This window comes from Medicago truncatula, chromosome 7 (genome assembly GCF_003473485.1).
Source record: "Medicago truncatula cultivar Jemalong A17 chromosome 7, MtrunA17r5.0-ANR, whole genome shotgun sequence".
NCBI classification, from domain to species: Eukaryota; Viridiplantae; Streptophyta; class Magnoliopsida; order Fabales; family Fabaceae; genus Medicago; species Medicago truncatula.
This window is the reverse complement of record NC_053048.1, coordinates 12,628,128-12,647,577: the sequence shown is the minus strand read 5'-3', so window position 1 is coordinate 12,647,577 and position 19,450 is coordinate 12,628,128. Positions and strand designations below refer to the sequence as shown.

At 35.1% G+C, this 19,450-nt stretch overlaps 1 protein-coding gene and 1 non-coding gene across 2 annotated transcripts; both read right to left on the bottom strand.

The window, feature by feature from the left end:
- Positions 1 to 5,594: 5,594 nt before the first annotated feature.
- LOC112416823 (small nucleolar RNA R71) lies at positions 5,595 to 5,701 on the bottom strand. Its single transcript, XR_003007338.1, has one exon. It is a non-coding gene; the product is annotated as a small nucleolar RNA R71 (small nucleolar RNA).
- Positions 5,702 to 10,994: 5,293 nt separating this feature from the next.
- Positions 10,995 to 12,854, bottom strand: LOC112416577 (uncharacterized). The gene is made up of 4 exons (XM_039827840.1): positions 12,513 to 12,854; positions 12,255 to 12,374; positions 11,825 to 12,029; positions 10,995 to 11,686 (listed from the first exon to the last, which is right to left on the bottom strand). The coding sequence occupies exons 1-4, from the start codon at positions 12,852 to 12,854 to the stop codon at positions 10,995 to 10,997; spliced, it is 1,359 nt and encodes a 452-aa protein (XP_039683774.1).
- Between the last annotated feature and the right edge of the window lie 6,596 nt (positions 12,855 to 19,450).

Here is a 19,450-nt window from a genome sequence, read left to right as displayed (position 1 = left end):
CAAAGATGAAATTGTTACCTCTTGAAGTGCAGAAAAGATCTCGACCATAGAAAAACAACGTAGCAGTGCCTCTACTAGTCCACACGAATAGCTCTCCTCTAGTTCTCGGTGCTAGCCAAACGATTAAAGGTTCAGAGAGAACTATGATTTGATTTGCGGTTATAGGGTTTGTCCGAAGTGACGTTCTGACTTTAGCACAAATGTTCTATTTATAAAACAATTTACGCCCTCTACAAATCAAGTAACCATTATTAGGCTTCTATAAGCCCAGTAACCCATTAACCTTTGCGAACTAATCATCCTCAATTGCTAATTGCACCCCAAGTTAAAGTCTTACTTCTATTTATCCTTTAACCGTTTTATTGTGTGTGAACCTATAGGTTCTTGTAATGTGGGAAATAATATTAAATCTTATATTTAATATTACAAACAGTGAGAGATATCTAGCAACACATCATTGTTACCTAAGTGACAAGAATCTTAAGTGATATGACGAAACATTTTCGTGATAATGTTCATGTGTATAATTACTCATTTTCCCTATGATATATATATTGAATACAAGACATACATTATGTCACCCTTATAGCTCAATATTTATATTTCTGGATCCCGAAATATACTGAGTAAAGAATAAATTCAATATCTCATACTAAATTAATTCCATGGTCATGAAAAGTCATGTTTCATCAAGATGCCTAAAGATATATCTCATGTTATGCAGGAGGTCAAATCTCATCTTGGACACTCATGTCCCTCATCATGATTCATCAACTGCCCTTTAACCAACTTTATAGTGTCAAGTTACAGATAACATTTGAATAACAATAAAACACTTGATCCCCAGTTTTTTATTTTTTTATTTTCCTAATCAAATGTTAATCAACCTAATTTCATTTTGAGTAATTGTCTTCGATGTTAAAAATACAAACAAACTTATTTTGCCACTTGGCCTTTTATTTTAAACTTTTTCAAAACTAAAAAAACAAAAAACAAATCAAACGGAGTTTTTATCTCGAACTACGAGGTTTTGATTCCTCACGGGTACGTAGGCAAATGACACTCGTCCTTCCAAATTAATAAAAAATGTAAATAATTAAAAACAATTTTTTTCTTCTTTTAATCACTACTCTTTATTTAACTCCATTTTCAAAAGAAAGTAAGTTATAACACAAAAAGTTGAATAAAATCAAGAGGTTCTCGTAGAGTACTACAAACGTTTAGGGTGCTAACACCTTCCCTAAACGTAACTAACCCCCGAACCATAAATCTTTAAAAATGTGGTTTATTATAACTTTTTCCCACTTTATTTTAAAATAAAAAGTTCAGTCGTGAAATAAAAATAGAGAGTCTATGCTAATTAAATAGCTTGTTCTCCGAAAAATGATGTGACAAATATTATACCTCACTATATTTTCTTCTAACAAACCTACCTTGCTGTTACGAAAACTTTGTATCGCTTTTAGAGATTTTTTCAAAATTTTTGTATAAAAAAAATTATAACGAAATGATGAAATACTTAGAATGACATTTTAAGATAAACTATTCAAATAGATTTTTCATTTGAAGCTTTCCTTGAAAATTTCTTTGTTAAAAAAATTATGACAAAATCACATTACACTACCAAAATTTTCCTTGAAAATTTTTCATTTCAATTTACAATTATCTATTTGTTTGAAGGTTGAGAGTAATTTTGGAAGAAGAAAAAGGCAACTAAATAGAGTCGAAAGAGATTATTTTCTGTATATATAATATATATTAAGTTTTTTATCTTGCCTCTTTCCTATGAGTGATAAAGGGACAAAAACAACATATGATATACCTAAGAGACACTTGATGATTGTTCTAATTTTAGGATGAGTTATTAAAAAATCTTATACTATTCGATCATTTTTACGAGAGCATGAAATTTTTACACTATAAAGAGATCAAATCATATATTATCTGTTATATACAAATTATAAAGGGAAAGATATGGTTGAAACTCTAAAGTTTGTTTATGTTTTGAATGTATTTCTTTCAATATTTCTTGCCGTGATAGTATCCACTTCTTCATTTCCCTGTATACCATTTCCTTGTATAACAGATAAGGATTGTCCTAAAAGAAACGGGTTTGTTGGTAAATGTCGTAAAGGTTATTGTGTAGGGGTCTGAAACATGCTACTGAGATGAATGCTTACTACGCATGCACCAAATAATTTTTTTCCTAATTTCACATACCTTTTTTTTTTCTTCAGAAATTTCATGTACCTTGAAGTTATATTTGTGTACTCTAAGATAAAATGAAATAAAGCCGATAAGAGTTTTATTTATAGTGTCTTCTTATCTCGTAAATTTGAAGGTATCATCATGATTTGCAACCCATACATATCACACCTTATTCCAAACCTATTATCTTTTATTTATTTTATTGTTCCTAAATAAGTAACACGAATCATTCGGTTGAAACGACAATTCCTGTGAATACGACACTCTTCTTATCACTTTATTATTTGATAAACTATTTGGTACACTTGCCTAAAACCGATCATCAATGATCGTGTGTAAACATTTTGAAATAATCTAGACATTGGTTGGTATATGCTTCGATATATAGTAGATATTTACATATGTTATAACTAGTGTATTGTATGTTAAAATAAGATGATGTGATTAAATATCATATAGTTTTTAAATTTTGTGAATTTTTATAAACATGATATTTGTTTTGAAACATTCAATCTTAGTATATTAATAGTCATTAATAGTCGTTAAAATAAAGCAAATCAAATCCCAAATTTTGCTAGTAATCCGACGTATAATGGTCCTCCCTAAACCCTAGGATTTTTGTAGCCACCTAGGCCAAAAACTAATGGTTCCATAGTAAACATAAATAATTTAAAAAAGGAAAATTCTATGGTGAAGTCATCAGATCGACTTTTTTGGTGAAGTTAACACTATAACATCAAAAGTGTAATGAGTAACATCCCACTGTTTGTGCAGTGACATCAAAAGTTATGTCCCCATAGTATTATCAATTCATCAGATTAACAAGACTACACTTAATCTAATTTTATTCTACCTTCTTTTAAGTGTAACACTTAAGACTCACATAATATCATCAACTCAGCTTGCATGTTAAAGATGCCAATGATAAAATAGTACATGTAAGTCCAAGATGTTGCAACCATTACTAGATGAATTACTATTTATCATTAATCAGTAATTGACAATTTAAAAATGAAATAAACATTAAGATCAAAATTAACTTTTCCAAAAAAGTCAATTTCCTGACTTCACCGTAGAAGCTCCCAGTCAGGAATATCTAACCAAACAGTTAAGTGATTGGAAGCTAGACGTAAATTAGTCAAATTTTCTGTACATTGATTTCCTTCCTTAAGCACATGAGAGGCAATGAATCACATAAATATGGTGATTGTTCACGACATGCATTCTTCTCACGTTGTATCTTTCTCTAATGGTTTCTTCAATTCAACTATGTTTCCCGTCGCTAGCATGGTATTTAATTGCCCTTGGCCATGTGTGGCTGAATTCGCCTAGAATCTGTATCACCTTAAACCTCGAATGCAAGACATGCATAATTTCAATTGAATCAAAGAGATTAAGATGCTACAATTCCGTTTTCTCAAGATATGCATAATTTCAGTTTCATAAAACTCGCAGCGGAAAATCAACATACAAAATATCTCATCAACATGTAATAATCCTCAAATACATGAGTAATAAAATCTCAACATCGTATCTCAGGATTCAAATACATAACCATAGTCTCAACAAATAAAATCCAACAACAAATAAATGACAATAAACATAAATGTCTGACACTCTAACTAGAGCCTAACTAGACTTCGAGCAAAAGGTAAATGAGGTAGCCCCACACTAATTCTCAAGAACCTCACAAGCAATAAGATAATCAGTTATACATGCCGTCAACCCATTCATACAAATAGGCGGAGGCTAGTTATCCTTACATTCAAGAGCACGATACTTTATGGGGATTGCTAGTGAAAGTACTTATAGGATCACCAACTCTTTTCTGAATATCACAACCGATCAGTGTTCCATATCCATATATATTATTTTTGCTTGAATTTTCGGCCGTTCATTACGGACGATCAGTTAGGTTATATTACACACGAGACAATTTTTCTTTGGTACCTATAGCCTTTCAATCCACCTTGTTATATTCTTATCATCCTTTGTGAAACCACTTTGAGCCTCCAGACAAAAAATTTCTTTCTTTATTAGTGACGAATCATGTCACTAAACTACACTTTAAATGCACCCTGTTTGATTTCACTTGGAGTCAGATATATATTATTATGGCTGCACATGCTTTGCAACTAAGTTTGAGGTTGCTCTTTGAAATTAGCAACATTTTAAGTTCGGGGTGGGGTAACAGTAGAACACATTTGTCAGAATAAGAAAAAAATGTAGATGACCATGGATATACAAAAAATAAAATACAAAAAAAAAAAAAAAAAAAAAGAGCCAAAACAATGGTCTCTTAAAAAAAAGAGTATCTTTTTGTCAAAAATAAAAACACAAATAGTTCTACTGTTTTACCTATCTTGTTTGAATCAAGGAAGGAAGGATGACAATGCATTAATGTTGAGAAGGAATCCCTAGGTTAGTGAACTAACTCCAAGTTATTTTATTAGCCTACTTTCCCAAAATATATCAACCCTTAACCTAAGCCAAGTTATAACCCTCAAAGTCCTCTAAGTGTGTGAATGACTTTAACTTGACTGTCTGTTTAGAATAGTTTCAAATTTATAGCAAGGTACATTCATGTGACGACTGGAGTGAGAAAATGTCGTGACCAACCCTAATGACTTTAGGAGATACATACGTGTATCATAGAAAAAAGTATGGTTGAGAATATAGGTTCCTTTCACCAAGTCCTCTTTTAAGGTTAATTGAATTAAACAACTCCCTGTCAGAACGATACTCTTTTCATTACTACTTCGGTAAGACCGTACACTTGCGGTTTTATCTCATCAAGTTTTTGGCACCGCTGCCGGGGAGTTAACTAATTTAATTAACTCTTTCTTTGTGATTAGAACTTTTCTTTCTCCTTTATTTTCTACTCCTTTCTTTCTTTTGTTTTTACCTTTAACTTCTTGGGTTCTCAATTTCTTATGCGAAGAAGTAAAAGTCTCAGAGAATTTATTCCTGAGATTGAAAGATATTTGCATAAGAAAAAGAGAGATGCACAAAATAATATTGCTACGGCTGAACGCACTCTCAAAGAGTATGCTACTCCTTCAACGGAAGAGCCACAAGCTATTATTGTGTACCCGACGGTTGAGGGTAACAACTTCGAAATCAAGCCTGCACTACTCAATTTGGTGCAGCAAAATCAGTTCTCTGGATCACCCACTGAGGATCCAAATCTCCATATTTCTTCCTTCTTAAGACTCAGTGGCACTATAAAAGAGAACCAAGAATCTGAAAGACTTCATCTCTTTCCCTTTTCCTTAAGGGATAGAGCTAGCGGTTGGTTCCATTCCCTCGAAGTCGGTTCCATCACTTCATGGGATCAAATGAGGCGAGCATTCCTTTCCCGATTCTTTCCCCCATCTAAAACCGCTAAACTAAGAGATCAAGTCACGCGATTCAACCAAAAAGAAGGGGAATCTCTATATGATGTGTGGGAACGTTTTAAGAAAATGCTTAGACTTTGTCCCCACCATGGTTTAGAAAAGTGACTCATAGTTCACACTTTTTATAATGGCCTAACATATACCACTAAGATGTCTGTTGATGCAGCTGCAGGTGGAGCCTTGATGAACAAGAACTATACAGAGGCTTACGCATTAATTGAAGACATGACTCAGAATCATTGCCAATGGACCAGCGAAAGAGCCATCACCGCCTCTACACCCTCCAAAAAGGAGGCAGGTATGTACGAGGTCTTTGCTAAGGTTGATGCCTTAACTCAAAAATTTAAAAAACTTAATGTTAATGCTGTCACACCTTCTACTGCATCTCCTTCTTGTAAATTTGTGGTGTTTTTGGTCATATAGGTGTTGATTGTTAGTTAGGTAGTGCTGCCAATGGTATTGAACAAATGAACTACGCTCAATACAACCAAGGAACTAGACCTAACCAAAATTTTTATAAAAATCCTCAAGGTTCCTATGGACAAGTAGCCCCACGAGGCTATACAAACAACCAGAGAGTGGTTCAGAAATCAAGTTTGAAAATTTTGTTAGAAATTTGTATGATGAATCAAAATAAACAACTTCAAGAGCTCAAAATTTTGTTTAAAGTCTCACAGAATATACTTATAATTGTTTATTTTTTTATTTTTTTTGGGTGAGCCGTGGCCCACCCCAGTCAATGAAGGGCCCACCCCAGTCAATGAAGGGCTCCGCCTCTGCTGAAGTGGTTCCTCCATCTCCTTGATATCATATCCGAGCTCATCTTCAAACCTCTCTTACACATACTCTTCATCCATCTGGTTATGAAAGTAACATAAATGCTTGGCCATGGTTTCAAACTTGGTATTAAATTCTGCAACAATTTGGTCTTCTTAGGATAATCTCAACATCTAGGCCTATTTCCCATACCTAGCAATAAGTGGAAAGTATTTCTTGTGGAATTTCCCCTTGAAATCCTCCCATGTCAGCTCTTCATGGGTAGGTCTCTTCCAGTACTCTACCTCTTCGATCGTCCGATAGACTGCATATTCTCTTTAATATCACAAAAGGCTAAGAAGTAATGAAAAGTTTATGATTATCAGGTTTTATTATATTACTCCATTTCTAAGAGTGAAGGGATAAAGACATCATACTGATATACTTAAGAGGCATTTAGTAGTGTTTCTAATTTTATGAGAAGTTTTTAAAATTTCATTAATTATTGAACTATTTAATTATTTTTATGAGAGCATGAAATTTATACACTATAAATATATCTTACCTATATTTTTTATGCAAAGAGGAAAAATATGGCAGAAACTATGAAATTTGTTTATGTTATGACTCTACTTTTTTCCATAATTCTTGTTTAAATAGTCTATGATGATATTCATTTTCGTAAGCCTCCTTCTTGTATTAGGGATAAAGATTGTCCACAAGTAAAAAAAATTAATGTTATCGTAAAGGCTTTTGTATAGTGATCTTCAGTTAAAACTAATATGAATCGGTTCTTCTGCTAGCAAAAGAATTGTGCACTTTAGCCTATGCTTGAATATTCCACTAGATTTAATTTAATTTTTGTGCATGCACTGAATAGTTGTAATTTTTTCTCTTAATTTCTTGGACCTTGAAATTACAATTTTGTACTTTATTATAATGGCAATGAAATGAAATATGGCAGCAAATAATTTTAGTTATAGTGTCTCCTTATCTTGTATATTTGGAGGTATCACCAAAACTAGTAATAGACATATGACCACCACCTATAAGAATTCCTTTGATAGTTACGTTCTTACTTTTTTCAACAGAAAATATATTCATTCATTAAAGTTGGTAGACTACACTGAAAACAACACAAAAATACCCATCGATCTCGTTATAATAGGTACTGGAATTTTTTATTTTTTTTAACACAAATCAATGAGAAGTTTTTTTTTTTTAACAAGTTGGGGCAAGGATCTGACCCAGTAAACCACTAAATCAAGACCCTAATGGGTGATACAACAATAAAAACAATAACAATGGTGGTATGAGAGAGAAACAACACTAAATAACCACTACCACAGACAATTTACTGAACCTACTTCTGGATTCGAAAAAGAATTGCAAAAAAACATAGAGATTATTTAGAGTATAAAGATAGGCGTATGAATAGTCTACCAACACAGAAACGATCTAAGTTCCAACAACTTCCTTTGAAAAGTCAGCAACTCAGAAACGTTCTTTGGGCCCAAACCAAACATATAAGAACCGAAGCAGAACACAGGGTCGCATAAGTTAAGAAAATTAAGGATAAAATATGATTTTGGTCCCTGCAAATATAGCGAGTTTGGATTTTGGTCCCTGGTAAAAAAAAATTTGAAATTCATCCCTGCAAAATTTTTTGTTTTTTAAAATTGTCCTTGGCCCCACTTTATTGATGTTTTGGTGCATTTCTACCTATGTGGCAGTATCTGACTATGTAAAGTTGGACATGCGGCATTGACGTGGCATTTTTGTCATTTAACATATGGCTTAAACGCACTTTTTACCCCCTAAGTTTACAAAAGTTGACATTTTGGCCCCTATTAAAAAAAATGACAAAAGTGACCCCTAATGTTTACCCCCTTTTACAAAATTCCAATTTTGACTAAGTCAATGCCTGTGTGGCAGCTTATTTGACTATATGGCATGCCACGTGTGTAATTAATAATTAAAAATAAATAAAAATGTCACATAATCAATTAATCATTTTGAAAATTAAATAAATGAAAAAGAAAATTAAAAACCCATAAAATTCATAAATCTTCATCTTCAACACAAGCCTTGCAAAATCATCTTCAACACCCACAAACTCATTTTCACACAAACCCAGAAAATCAAATCCAATTACACATTCTTTTCTAACTCTACATTATATTTCCATCACATAATCACACAAACAACCCTTTTTAATCCTAAATCAAAAACCGATTTTGAAACCAAAATCGAATACCCAAATGGCTTATTAATCAGATCCACCTTCTTCCTCAAAATGGGTCACTCAAATTTCCCACCATGGAAACACACCAACACACGTCAATGGCGTCTTATCAACCTCATTTCCATAGCTTTCTTCTCATTACTCTCTCTCTCTCTCTCTTCTTTGTTCTCTTTTTCAACACCCTTTCCGGACGCCGGTGTTGTGGCTCCGTCCATCATTGCTGGAGGATACGGCGGTTTGTTTGATTCCGCCGTAGTGGAAACTCTATGTTGTGTGGTCACTACGTTCTTTGAGAGGCTTCATGATTGAGTGAAGAAACAGAGTTAAACCTCAATGGCTTTTTTTTTTGAAGTTGTGAGAGTTTGGATTTTGATTGTGGAAGTTGAAATCAGAAATGAAAAAAACAGTGGAGAAGTAGGAGGAGAGGGAGAAGTGAGTTTAAGGACACATGGGGTGAGGACTCCAGGTTTATGAAGGAGGAAGAACAAAGGGAAAAATGTTGAAGATGGAAGTTGTTGATGATGATGGCGTGTTGTTGTTCTTGTGCTATTTTAAATTTCTTTTATTCTTTTCATTTATTTAATACTTAAATGATTATTTGGCTTTTACAAAAAAATTAATTAAAAAATTATCCAGTTGGCATCTTCGTGGGTTATGTGGCATGACACATAGGTTTGACTAAGTCAAAATTGAGGTTTTGAAAAAGGGAAATGCTTATTATTACGAATCATCATTTAACGAAAAGCAAGAATGAATCCTCACTGTTTAGTTTGTCTCCAAACGCACCTTGATTTCTGCCACATACCACTGATATATGTTGGTTCCGTTTTTGTTTTTTTGGCATGTGTAATTCTTGCCTTTCTTGTAGTTAACCATCGTAACAAATAGCAATGCTCTTTGCAAAATGGGGCAAACATGAGGGATAATTTTTGCCATTTTTTTTAATAGGAGACCAAAATTACTACTTTTGCAAACTTAGGGGGTAAATAGTGCGTTTAAGCCTTAACATATTTAAAAAAACATTTTAAAAATCAAAATAATATATTTTTTTAATTTAAAATACCAATTAACTTTAAACCAATTATTATTGTTAATAATCTTTTTCCCCAATTCATTGAGACACACTTCACTATTCAACCCCAATTGAACATTCAAAAACAACTTTCCTGCTAGAATCAATATGTTCCAAATTGTTCTAGATCTTCTCTTCACCCAAATCACCCATGTGATCTTCGTTCCTCTTGAAGCCAATCGTTCCATATCTCCTCTTCAACCAAATCGTTCAGGAACTTCGATTTCTCTTCACCCATTTGTTCAACAAAATCATTCCAGATATTCTCTTCACCCAAATCGTTATGTTCTTTTCATCATCTTCTTCAATCTGACCAGTCACCTCTGCAAATTTGTGAAACCTAACTGAAGAGAAACACTAAAATTGGAAGAAGAAAGAATCGAAGATGAAGGAAAGGAAAGGAGGAAATGGAAAACCCTTTTTCTGTTGAAGATGAAGGAAATGATGATAGAGAGAGCGGAAGGAAACTTGATTAAAATTTCCCCCCATTTATGTTGTTTATTTATTTGATTTTAAATGTAAAAAATATATTAATTGATTTTTAAAATGTTTTTTTTAAATATGAAAAATCACTTAATTGACATGTGGATGTCATGCGGCAAACTTTGCACCGTCAGCACTGCCACCTAGACCAAAATATGACAAATCATTCGTAAAGTGGGGCCAAAGACTTTTAAAAAACAGAAAAAGTAATTTTTTAATTTTGTAAAGTTCTTTATAAAATATGTTTTCTTCAAATTAATGAAGTATCAATAATTTTTTTTAAACAAGGCAGAATGGAATTATATAACTAAAACAGAGCAGTTCCAAATGCACAAGGTGTGCCTTGGAAACTACTGCAGGAACCAAGAGTTACAAAGATTACAACCAGAACACCAGGGCCGTTCCTAGAGTTTTACGGGCCTTAGGCATAGTATGAAAAAAGGGCCCTTTGTATTACATCATATTTTTTTTTTCTTCTGATAAACGATGAATGAGACATGTATTAGTTATAGTGGTTGACATCCCAGCTATGCTGGCACCCCAAGTCACTATAATACGATATTTTGACATCCCAGCTATGCTGGCACTCCAAAATATTGTGTGTCAAATACACCTCATCCTATATATTATTAATAAAAAGGAAAAACAAAACAAAAAAGTTGGGGGGGCCGAACCTAACCCAACAAAGTTAAGTAAAATTATAGGTATGAATACCAACCTATCTATAGAGAAAACAACTCTAATAAAACTATGACATATAGATATAAACCATCATTGAGAAGATACAATAGTTGCACAAAATATCCAAAAAACTTCTCTTTTACTCGTGAAGTTAAAAGTTGCTTTTTCGAGCCTTTTGAGATGCAAAATCATTTATAATGACATCAACATCAATATTCTTCAACATTTCCTTCTCAATTGACAAAGTAGCCAAACCGTTCAATCTATCTTGTGACATTGATGACCTCAAGTAGGTTTTAATCAACTTCAATTTTGAAAAACTTCTCTCTGCTGATGCTACAGTCACGGGCACCGTCAATAAAACTCTGTAAGCAATTGCTACATTTGGATAACAATCTGCAAGTCTGACAAATTTAAGAATATCCAAGGCATTCATTGTTTCAGTCGGCAAAGTGCATTGTAACACTTTTAATTCTGAGAAAAGATCGTGAACATCAACATCTGATAAATCGCCATAAGAAAAAGTTGAGTGAAATTTAACACAACATTCATTCAACTCATTATCATCCAAAAACATTAACTTCTGTGAATCATACAAAAACCCAAAGACACTCTCAAATGTCTTCAATTCTTCAAATCTAGTTTTCAAAGAAGTAATTGCCATATCAACAACAACAAGAAAATAGTTAACTCTAAATGATTCTTCCTGTGATTGGTTTTCATGTTCCTCATTAGTCTCTCCAAAATATATTTTTTTAATCACACGACGTTTTGTTTGAAAGATGGGCTCAACATTCATTTCAAGAGCAACACTTTTAGCAAGATCAATAGTTTTTGTAAAACCTTCATTTCGATATTTTTCAAAATATGACAACATATTTTCCAATTGTTTTATGGTAGAGTCGATGTTCATGGACTTAGATTGCAACTTTTTTCTAACAGTGTTAATAGCAAATAAAATATCATACCAAACAACCACACCAAGCAAAAATTCAAAATTTTCTAGTGCATTAATCAAACTCTCCGCCTCACTCTTTGTCTTTGCATCATTATCACAAGATTCATATAATTCCGACAAAGCCAATCTTATTTGGGGACATTGAAATCTAATGGCTTTGACACTCTTAATTCGACTTTCCCAACGAGTATTAGACAAATATTTCAAAGTTAAATCGGGAACATTATCAAGCAAAATTTTCCATCTCTTTGTAGATCCTGAAAACACTGAATATAAGCGCTGAATAACTCCAAAGAAAGAAATAGCCTTAACACAAGAATGTGCCATATCACCAAGAGTAAGATTAAGACTATGACAAGCACATGGCATGTATAGTGCTCTAGGATTAATCTCAAGAAATCTCTTTTGAACACCTTGGTGCTTTCCTTTCATATTGGAACCATTATCATAACCTTGCCCCCTCACATCATCAACATTGAGATCAAGAGTCTTTAAAACATTTAGTAATTCATTAAAAAGTCCTAACCCGGATGTATCATCAACCTTTAAAAATCCTAAAAAGAACTCCTCAATCTTTATTGTATTATTTGACATATTCACACAACGAATTATAAGAGTCATTTGTTCTTGATGACTCAAATCAGGGGTACAATCAAGAATTATCGAAAAGTATTTTGCCTCTTTAATGATGTTGATGATTGACCTTGTAACACTTTGTGACAAAAGTAAAATAAATTCATTTTGAATTTTATGTCCAAGATAATGTTTATGAATTTCACGATTCTCAGCGCGTCTCACATGATCTTGCATTACCAAATCAAATTCCGCAATCATTTCAATTAATCCAAGAAAATTACCATTACTATCTTGACTTAATTTTTCTTTGGATCCTCGAAATGCAAGATCATTCTTAGCAAGACATTTCACAACTGAAACTATTCTACGTAAAACTAGTCTCCAACGCTCTTTCTCTTTCACAATTTCTTCTTGCAAGTGTTTATCAATTGTCTGATTTTTATCAAATCTCATTCTCAATTCATTCCAAGTATTCATATTAGTCATATGTTCGACACCATTTTCATGTTGTTTGAGTCTTTGACTAATATGCTTCCAATCATTTAAACCCTCAGTTGCAAGTAAACTCAAGTTACTAGAGGTAGAAGATTTAAACAATTTACAACAAAAACAATATACTTTGTCAACATGTTTGCAATAAACTAGCCACTTTCGATCACTAATCTCACCATTACTTAATTTTCTTGAATAATTCGCATATGAGAAATGCCTAGAGTATTTGTCATTGGGAAAATTAAGATTCATTTCTCGAATAGGTCCCTTTTCAACAAGAATATCCCTTGAGGTGTTATCAAGATTCTCCCAATTTGTTGGATCATAAATATCAAAATGAGAATCATCACCAAAATTTTCAATATTATCTGCATTTGGCACATTGTTAGGAACATTTGAATTATCATCAATTTCCTCATTTTCATTTTCATGATCCAAATTTTCATTGTTGTTGTTTTCCAAATTTGGCACATCATTAGGAACATTTTCTTGGGTATCTACCTTTTTGAAAACAAATTTATCAAGAGCTCCTTGTTGTGATTTTATTAGCTCTTCATTTCGTTTTCTTTTTTTTCGTTTTTCACTACCAGACAAATGTTTTTTAGGCAACATCTTAAAATAAATCAGATACTCAATAGAAATCAATACAAACAAACAAACAAACAAAAAAGAAAAACCATATTAGTACTAGTAGTAAGTGAAGTAGAGAGCAATAGCACCTTAAAATAGACCGAAGTTTTAGCACCTGAAAATAAAATTGCAACAAAAAAAATATATATCAACACTTAATTAAGCAAAAATCAAGAATTGAATTGAAAGAAAAAAAAAATACAAATCACGTGTACAGTACAAACAAATAATTAAAAAAAAATAAAAAAAATCACGTGTACAGTGTACGGTACAAACAATTAAGCTATTTGGAATGGTGTACAGTACCAATCATGTTATATTGTTATATGGAAAAATAAAAAATTCAATTGGAAAAAACATAAATCAGTCAATTAGAATTTTAAAATTCTAACACCTGAAGCAATTAGATAATTGAAACAATGATTTTCAAAGAGAATTGGAAGTAATTAGAATTCAACACTTGAAGCAATTAGAGAATTGAAACAATATTATCAAATAGAATTGGAATGAGAAAGAAAAAAAAATAAACCTAGAACAATTCACCTGGAGAGAAGGACTGATTTTTGAACTTTTAGTTTTTCCTTTTAGGTTTCTTTTTTCATCTGTCTTTCTAATTGCTCAAAAGATGTTTTTGTTTGTGTTACTTGGGCCCTTTCCATTAACCATTATTTTCTTTTGGGCCTTTCCACGTTTTTTTTTTTTTTTTTTTTTTTCTGTTTTATTACTAATGGATCCGCAAAAATGATTCAGAATTAGGCCTGCTTGTACGAAATACTATACACACCCCACTTTTTCCTTAGCTTTGCTATATACACCCCCCCTATAAAAAAATTTTAGGGCCCTCTACGAGCATGGGCCCTAGGCCGTCGCACTCGCGGCCTATGCCTTGGGCCGGCCCTGCAGAACACAACAGAACAACATTAGCCTATGCCCAAACAAACAAGCGGGTTTGACCACCATTGCTGTGTTCCAAAAACAAAGTTAGCTTTTTTAGCTTTCAGCCAACCTAAAGACAACAACTTAACATTGTCTAATAAACAGGGGATGGGAGTAACTACATTATTAAACAGGCATTTATTTCGTTCATTCCACACAACGCAGGCACACAGAAGCCATACGAGTTGCATAAAAGAACGTCTAGCTTTACCACCACCTGTAAAATAAGTAAACTGTAAAAAATGTTCGGGAATATTATCAGCTTCCACCCCATAGCACCCTATCCAATCACGCACCATATGCCAAATTGAACCAAAAGTGTTACACAATAAAAAGAGGTGTTGCGCCGTTTCAGAATGTCTACAGCCAGCAACACACGATGACATGTCAGTCGTCAACACCTGTCTAGCAATCAGATTTATCTTTGTTGGTAACCGATCACGGATGAGTCTCCACACAAAAACTGATACCTTCAAGGGAACCTGGTTGTGCCACACCAACTCTGAAGCAGACTCCCCGGCAACAAGTTCTTAGGTGGTTAGCAAATCATAAGCACCACGAACTGTGTAGCCACATGACGGATCCGGGAGCCAAACCCAGCTATCTAAAACATTAGGATACAGGGAAACATCAAGAAGTGCCCTACACTCCGCTAACATCTCCTCCTCCCACTGCCACAACCTGCGCCTCCGCCTCAACAAATCCCCCCACCGCTTCGACTTAACAAAGAACAAATTTGCCACAGACATGATCTTATTCTCCATTAACTCAAACAGTCTATGATACCGCTCACAGAGAGGAACATCCCCTATCCACCTATCATACCAAAACGTTGTATCAGCCTCATCACCAACCCTCCGCAACACATGGCTATCAAACCATCCACTACCACCATCACCTCCCCTTTCCCTAATACAACTCACCTCCCTCCACCAACAAGATACACTCTGGCCACCAACCTCCAACCTCCAACCTGATGAAGCTTTGAAGAAAGAAAGAGCATTGATAGGCAAAGAAGTCAAGACAGATTTTAGAAGTACCAAGTGTCCGCCAAAGGAGATAAACCGACTATTCAAACTCGTACTTCTAGCTTCAATTCGATTCACAATAGGGTCCCAAAAACTAAGACGATGCAGATTACCCCCAATAGGGAAGCCTAAGTACAAAAAAGGAACCTTACCCACTTTGCAACTTAACACCGAAGCAGCTTCACAAAGCCAAGAATCAGGGATGTTGATCCCCACCAGCATACTTTTATTAAAATTTACTTTCAACCTAGACATAGCTTCAAAAATAAGAAGAGTTGCACGGAGAGTACGAACATTCGCCCAACTCTTAACACGAAGTAACAAAGTATCATCCGCAAATTGAAGGTGAGACAAAACCACATAATTAACCGTCCAACCCTAGAACGTTCGAACAACTGAGCCTCAACCATGGATGTCATCAAAATGTTAAGACCCTCAGCCGCTAATAGGAACAAGAATGGAGAGAGAGGATCCCTTTGTTGAAGACCTCTAAATAAAGAAACCTCTTATGTAGGACTTCCATTTATTAACACAGATGCAGTGGTCGTGCTTACACACTCTCGAATCCATTTTCTCAACAACGTAGGAAAAGCCATTCATTCCATAACCGCATCCAAATAACCCCAATCAACAAAATCATAAGTCTTTTCGAAGTCGACCTTAAACAACAAAAGATCCTTTTTGCACTGCAGAGCCTCGTCCACCACCTTGCTAGCTATCAAAATACCATCCCGAATTTGTCTATTTTGCACAAAAGCTGATTGAGATTCAGTAACAATTTGCCACTTTCAAACAATTTTCCAGCATTTTTGCCAAGATTTTATAGAAACTCCCCACCAAAGAAATGGGATGAAAATCATCGAGTCTACGCGCACAATCAACTTTAGGTATAAGAGCAATAAAAGTGGAATTAATACCTTTAGTCAATTTACCGTTACGATGAAACTCAAAGACAAACCGCATAATATCATCTTTAAGAATGTGCCAAAACTCCTAGATGAAACCAAAATTCACACCGTCCGGGCCCAGACTTTTCAAGCTATCGCAGTCCCAGACAGCCACCTTCACTTCATCAACAGAGAAAGGAGTAATGAGCCCTCCACCTTCTGCCACCGACAAAGTTTGAAACTTAAGATTCTCCACACCTGGTCGCTCTACATTTTGCGCCTGATAGTAACACGCAAAATGAGAGAATACTACGTGCCTAACTGGTTGTACGCCCTCAATCTCCACACCATCCACCAAAACAGAACTCAATCTCCACACCATCCACCAAATTGAATGAAAAAAATTCGAGTTTGCATCACCTTCACGAAGCCATTGGTTTCTTGATTGCTGCCAAGAGATACTAGTATTCAACCTGGAGAAAGAATGAATATATGTCGTAACAACATGCAACTCATAACATTCTGCGTCCGTCAGAGACTCAACTTCCCCTTTACCATCTAACACAACCATTCGCTCTTTCAGAGAAGCAATTTTCCCAGGAAGGTTCTAAGAATGGGCAGCATGCCACTCTTTCAAACCCAATTTCATTAATTTAAATTTTTCTTTTACTACATAACCACCCCAGCCGTCAATCTGAAAGGACCTCCAATTGTTACCGAGAAAATTCACATAACCATCAATATCTGACCAACATTTCAAAAATCTTGAAGGTCTGGGTCCCCAATTTTCTTCATCAACTGATAAAAATGAGGCACAATGATCATAAAGAACTCTCAACTGAGCAACCTGTGAGCAATTCGGCCACGTCAAGAACCAATCCTCGGAAAGAAGAAATCTATCAATGCGACTCATCAACCGACCATCGCCTATAAACCATCTAAAATTTCTACCGCACAATGGCAAGTCACACAGAAAATTATTCTCAATAAATTGATTAAAATGAGCAACATCTAAAGAACCTCCAACATGTTTTTATTAGTTAATTGAACTCCAATTGCCTCCCCTATACCTTTAACATCATCCTCCATTACCTTCTCATTCCCATGCAATACCACCCAATGATTTCACTCTTTGTTCACTGAATCCGAAGAAGAAGCCTTTTTAGATAAATCTTTAGAAATCATTCGAACCGCCTTTCTCAAGCGATCCGAACCTTTTAATTTTCGAGTGTTTTTCTTCAGAATTTGTAAGACTACCACCCTATTAATGTTTGGAAGCCTTGCCAGTTTTTTCAAGCTGTGTACCGAATGTCTCAGCACCCCACTAACTTTCTTGCGCTTCTGATTACGATTATCTGTCTGACACACATGTTCTCTAGAACGAACCATCTTCTTACCAATTCCAAGAGCAGAAGATACAACCCCGACCTCAGCATGATGTTGATCACTCAACCATTCCAAACTCCATAGGGCACACATTACGGAACAGGCTGCCCGTGGCGGACAAGATCTTGCACGACCCCTCTTCTTAGGTACCAACTCAGACAAAATTGAAGAAGCATGAACCTTAAGAACCTGATGCGTCCCTCTGCCAGCACAAGAATCCACCGGAATGTCCATGTTACCATTATCCGAGTAACTTTCATGACGTCCTAGGAATGATGAATCTGACTGTTGTTTCGTCCTTATGTTATCTGCATCAGTAAGCTTCTTCACCTGTGAAGGGAGCGTAACATCACCGGTAACACTTTCTGACTCACCCACTTTAACAATATCTTCGTTAGATTCCTCCCTATCCTTTTCATGTCGCAATTCCTCTACAATTTGATCAAGTAAAAAATTTGCATAAATACCATGGTCTACATCCTCCAACAATTCCTCTTGATTTGACTGAACAGAACGAGTCCCCTCCTTTTCTTCGTACAGACAAGCATCATCTCCAATGTTAAAACCGCACTCCTCTAAGATCTTCACCTCCACCGTCTCGTCATCTATCAAAATCGATTCTTGTCGTTAAACAATATCCAACGAAGAAGTAGCAATCAAAACCCGAGCATAATCAAATTTATCTTTGTCCACTAAGAAGCTATCAGTGCATAAGAATCTACCACAATCAAGAACATAAAGCTTGAAAAAATTATCATTCCAAGCATGCAGCGATACACCATATAACCTCAACCAAGCAACCCTCTGGAACAACATTGCTTTCTTAACCCATGGAGCAATATTAGTGAAGAAATGAGCAAAGAAATCCCCTGCTTCTGTAATAATAGAGGGTACATCATCACCAGATAGACTACGCAAGAAAACTCTATCAGCTCCCAACAGAGTAATGTCAATGTTTGAGAAACCCACATCATCAATTCTATCTTGGACATCCAAAATTGGCTGACCATCTAGCACAGACGCTGTAAGACCACTCCTTGCCCATTGAATGTCTTCCTCACACGACCTATACTTACGCATCGACTTATGGATTGAAGGTTGCTGCCCTTTCTTTTCCTGCCTATTCATCACAGTCTTCCCTGTTTGCTCCTTTCCCCCGCCATTCTCCATCCCTTTCACATTCCCCACGACCAATTGAACCCTCACTTCCCCCACACACACCTCCTTCTGTATTGCGTCTACCTGCACCACCGAAACCGCTGGTTTCCCTCCTTTTACCCTCCCAATCTCGCTTTAATACCTCCATCACCAGCTCCCTTCAACCCATCATTAAACTCTAGCACCCTCTCTTTTGTTTTATCTCCCTTAACCACTATATCTGCCTCCTTTGCACCTCTCGTAATGTTTTTTTCTCCCTCATCTACAGACTTCGTCACATCCCTCACCTCCACCCTCCTATCTTCTTTAATCGAACCACCTGCCCTACTTACCCTCTCCACCTCCTTCAATTCCACCTTATCAAACCTCTTTACCTTCGCTTGCACCCTCAAATTACCAAACCAAACAGAATTTACCGCTTTCAATAACTTTCGAACATCGTGAACATTAGAGTATTTAACAAAACCATAAACCTCCCCCAATGCATTACGCTTACTAGGGACAACCAGCTCTTCCAACATAGCACACACTTCAAAGCCTTTCTGTAAAAAGAAAT

Bases quoted from the DNA above. Each gene is read 5' to 3' on its own strand.
- LOC112416577 (XM_039827840.1), bottom strand. From the start codon at position 12,854: ATGAATACTTGGAATGAATTGAGAATGAGATTTGATAAAAATCAGACA. The intron at 12,375-12,512 runs GTTACAAGGTCA...AATACAATAAAG, and splicing joins TTTTACTTTTGTCACAAAGT to ATTGAGGAGTTCTTTTTAGG. The intron at 12,030-12,254 runs GGTTATGATAAT...AAAATTTTGCTT, and splicing joins TTGATGATGTGAGGGGGCAA to GATAATGTTCCCGATTTAAC.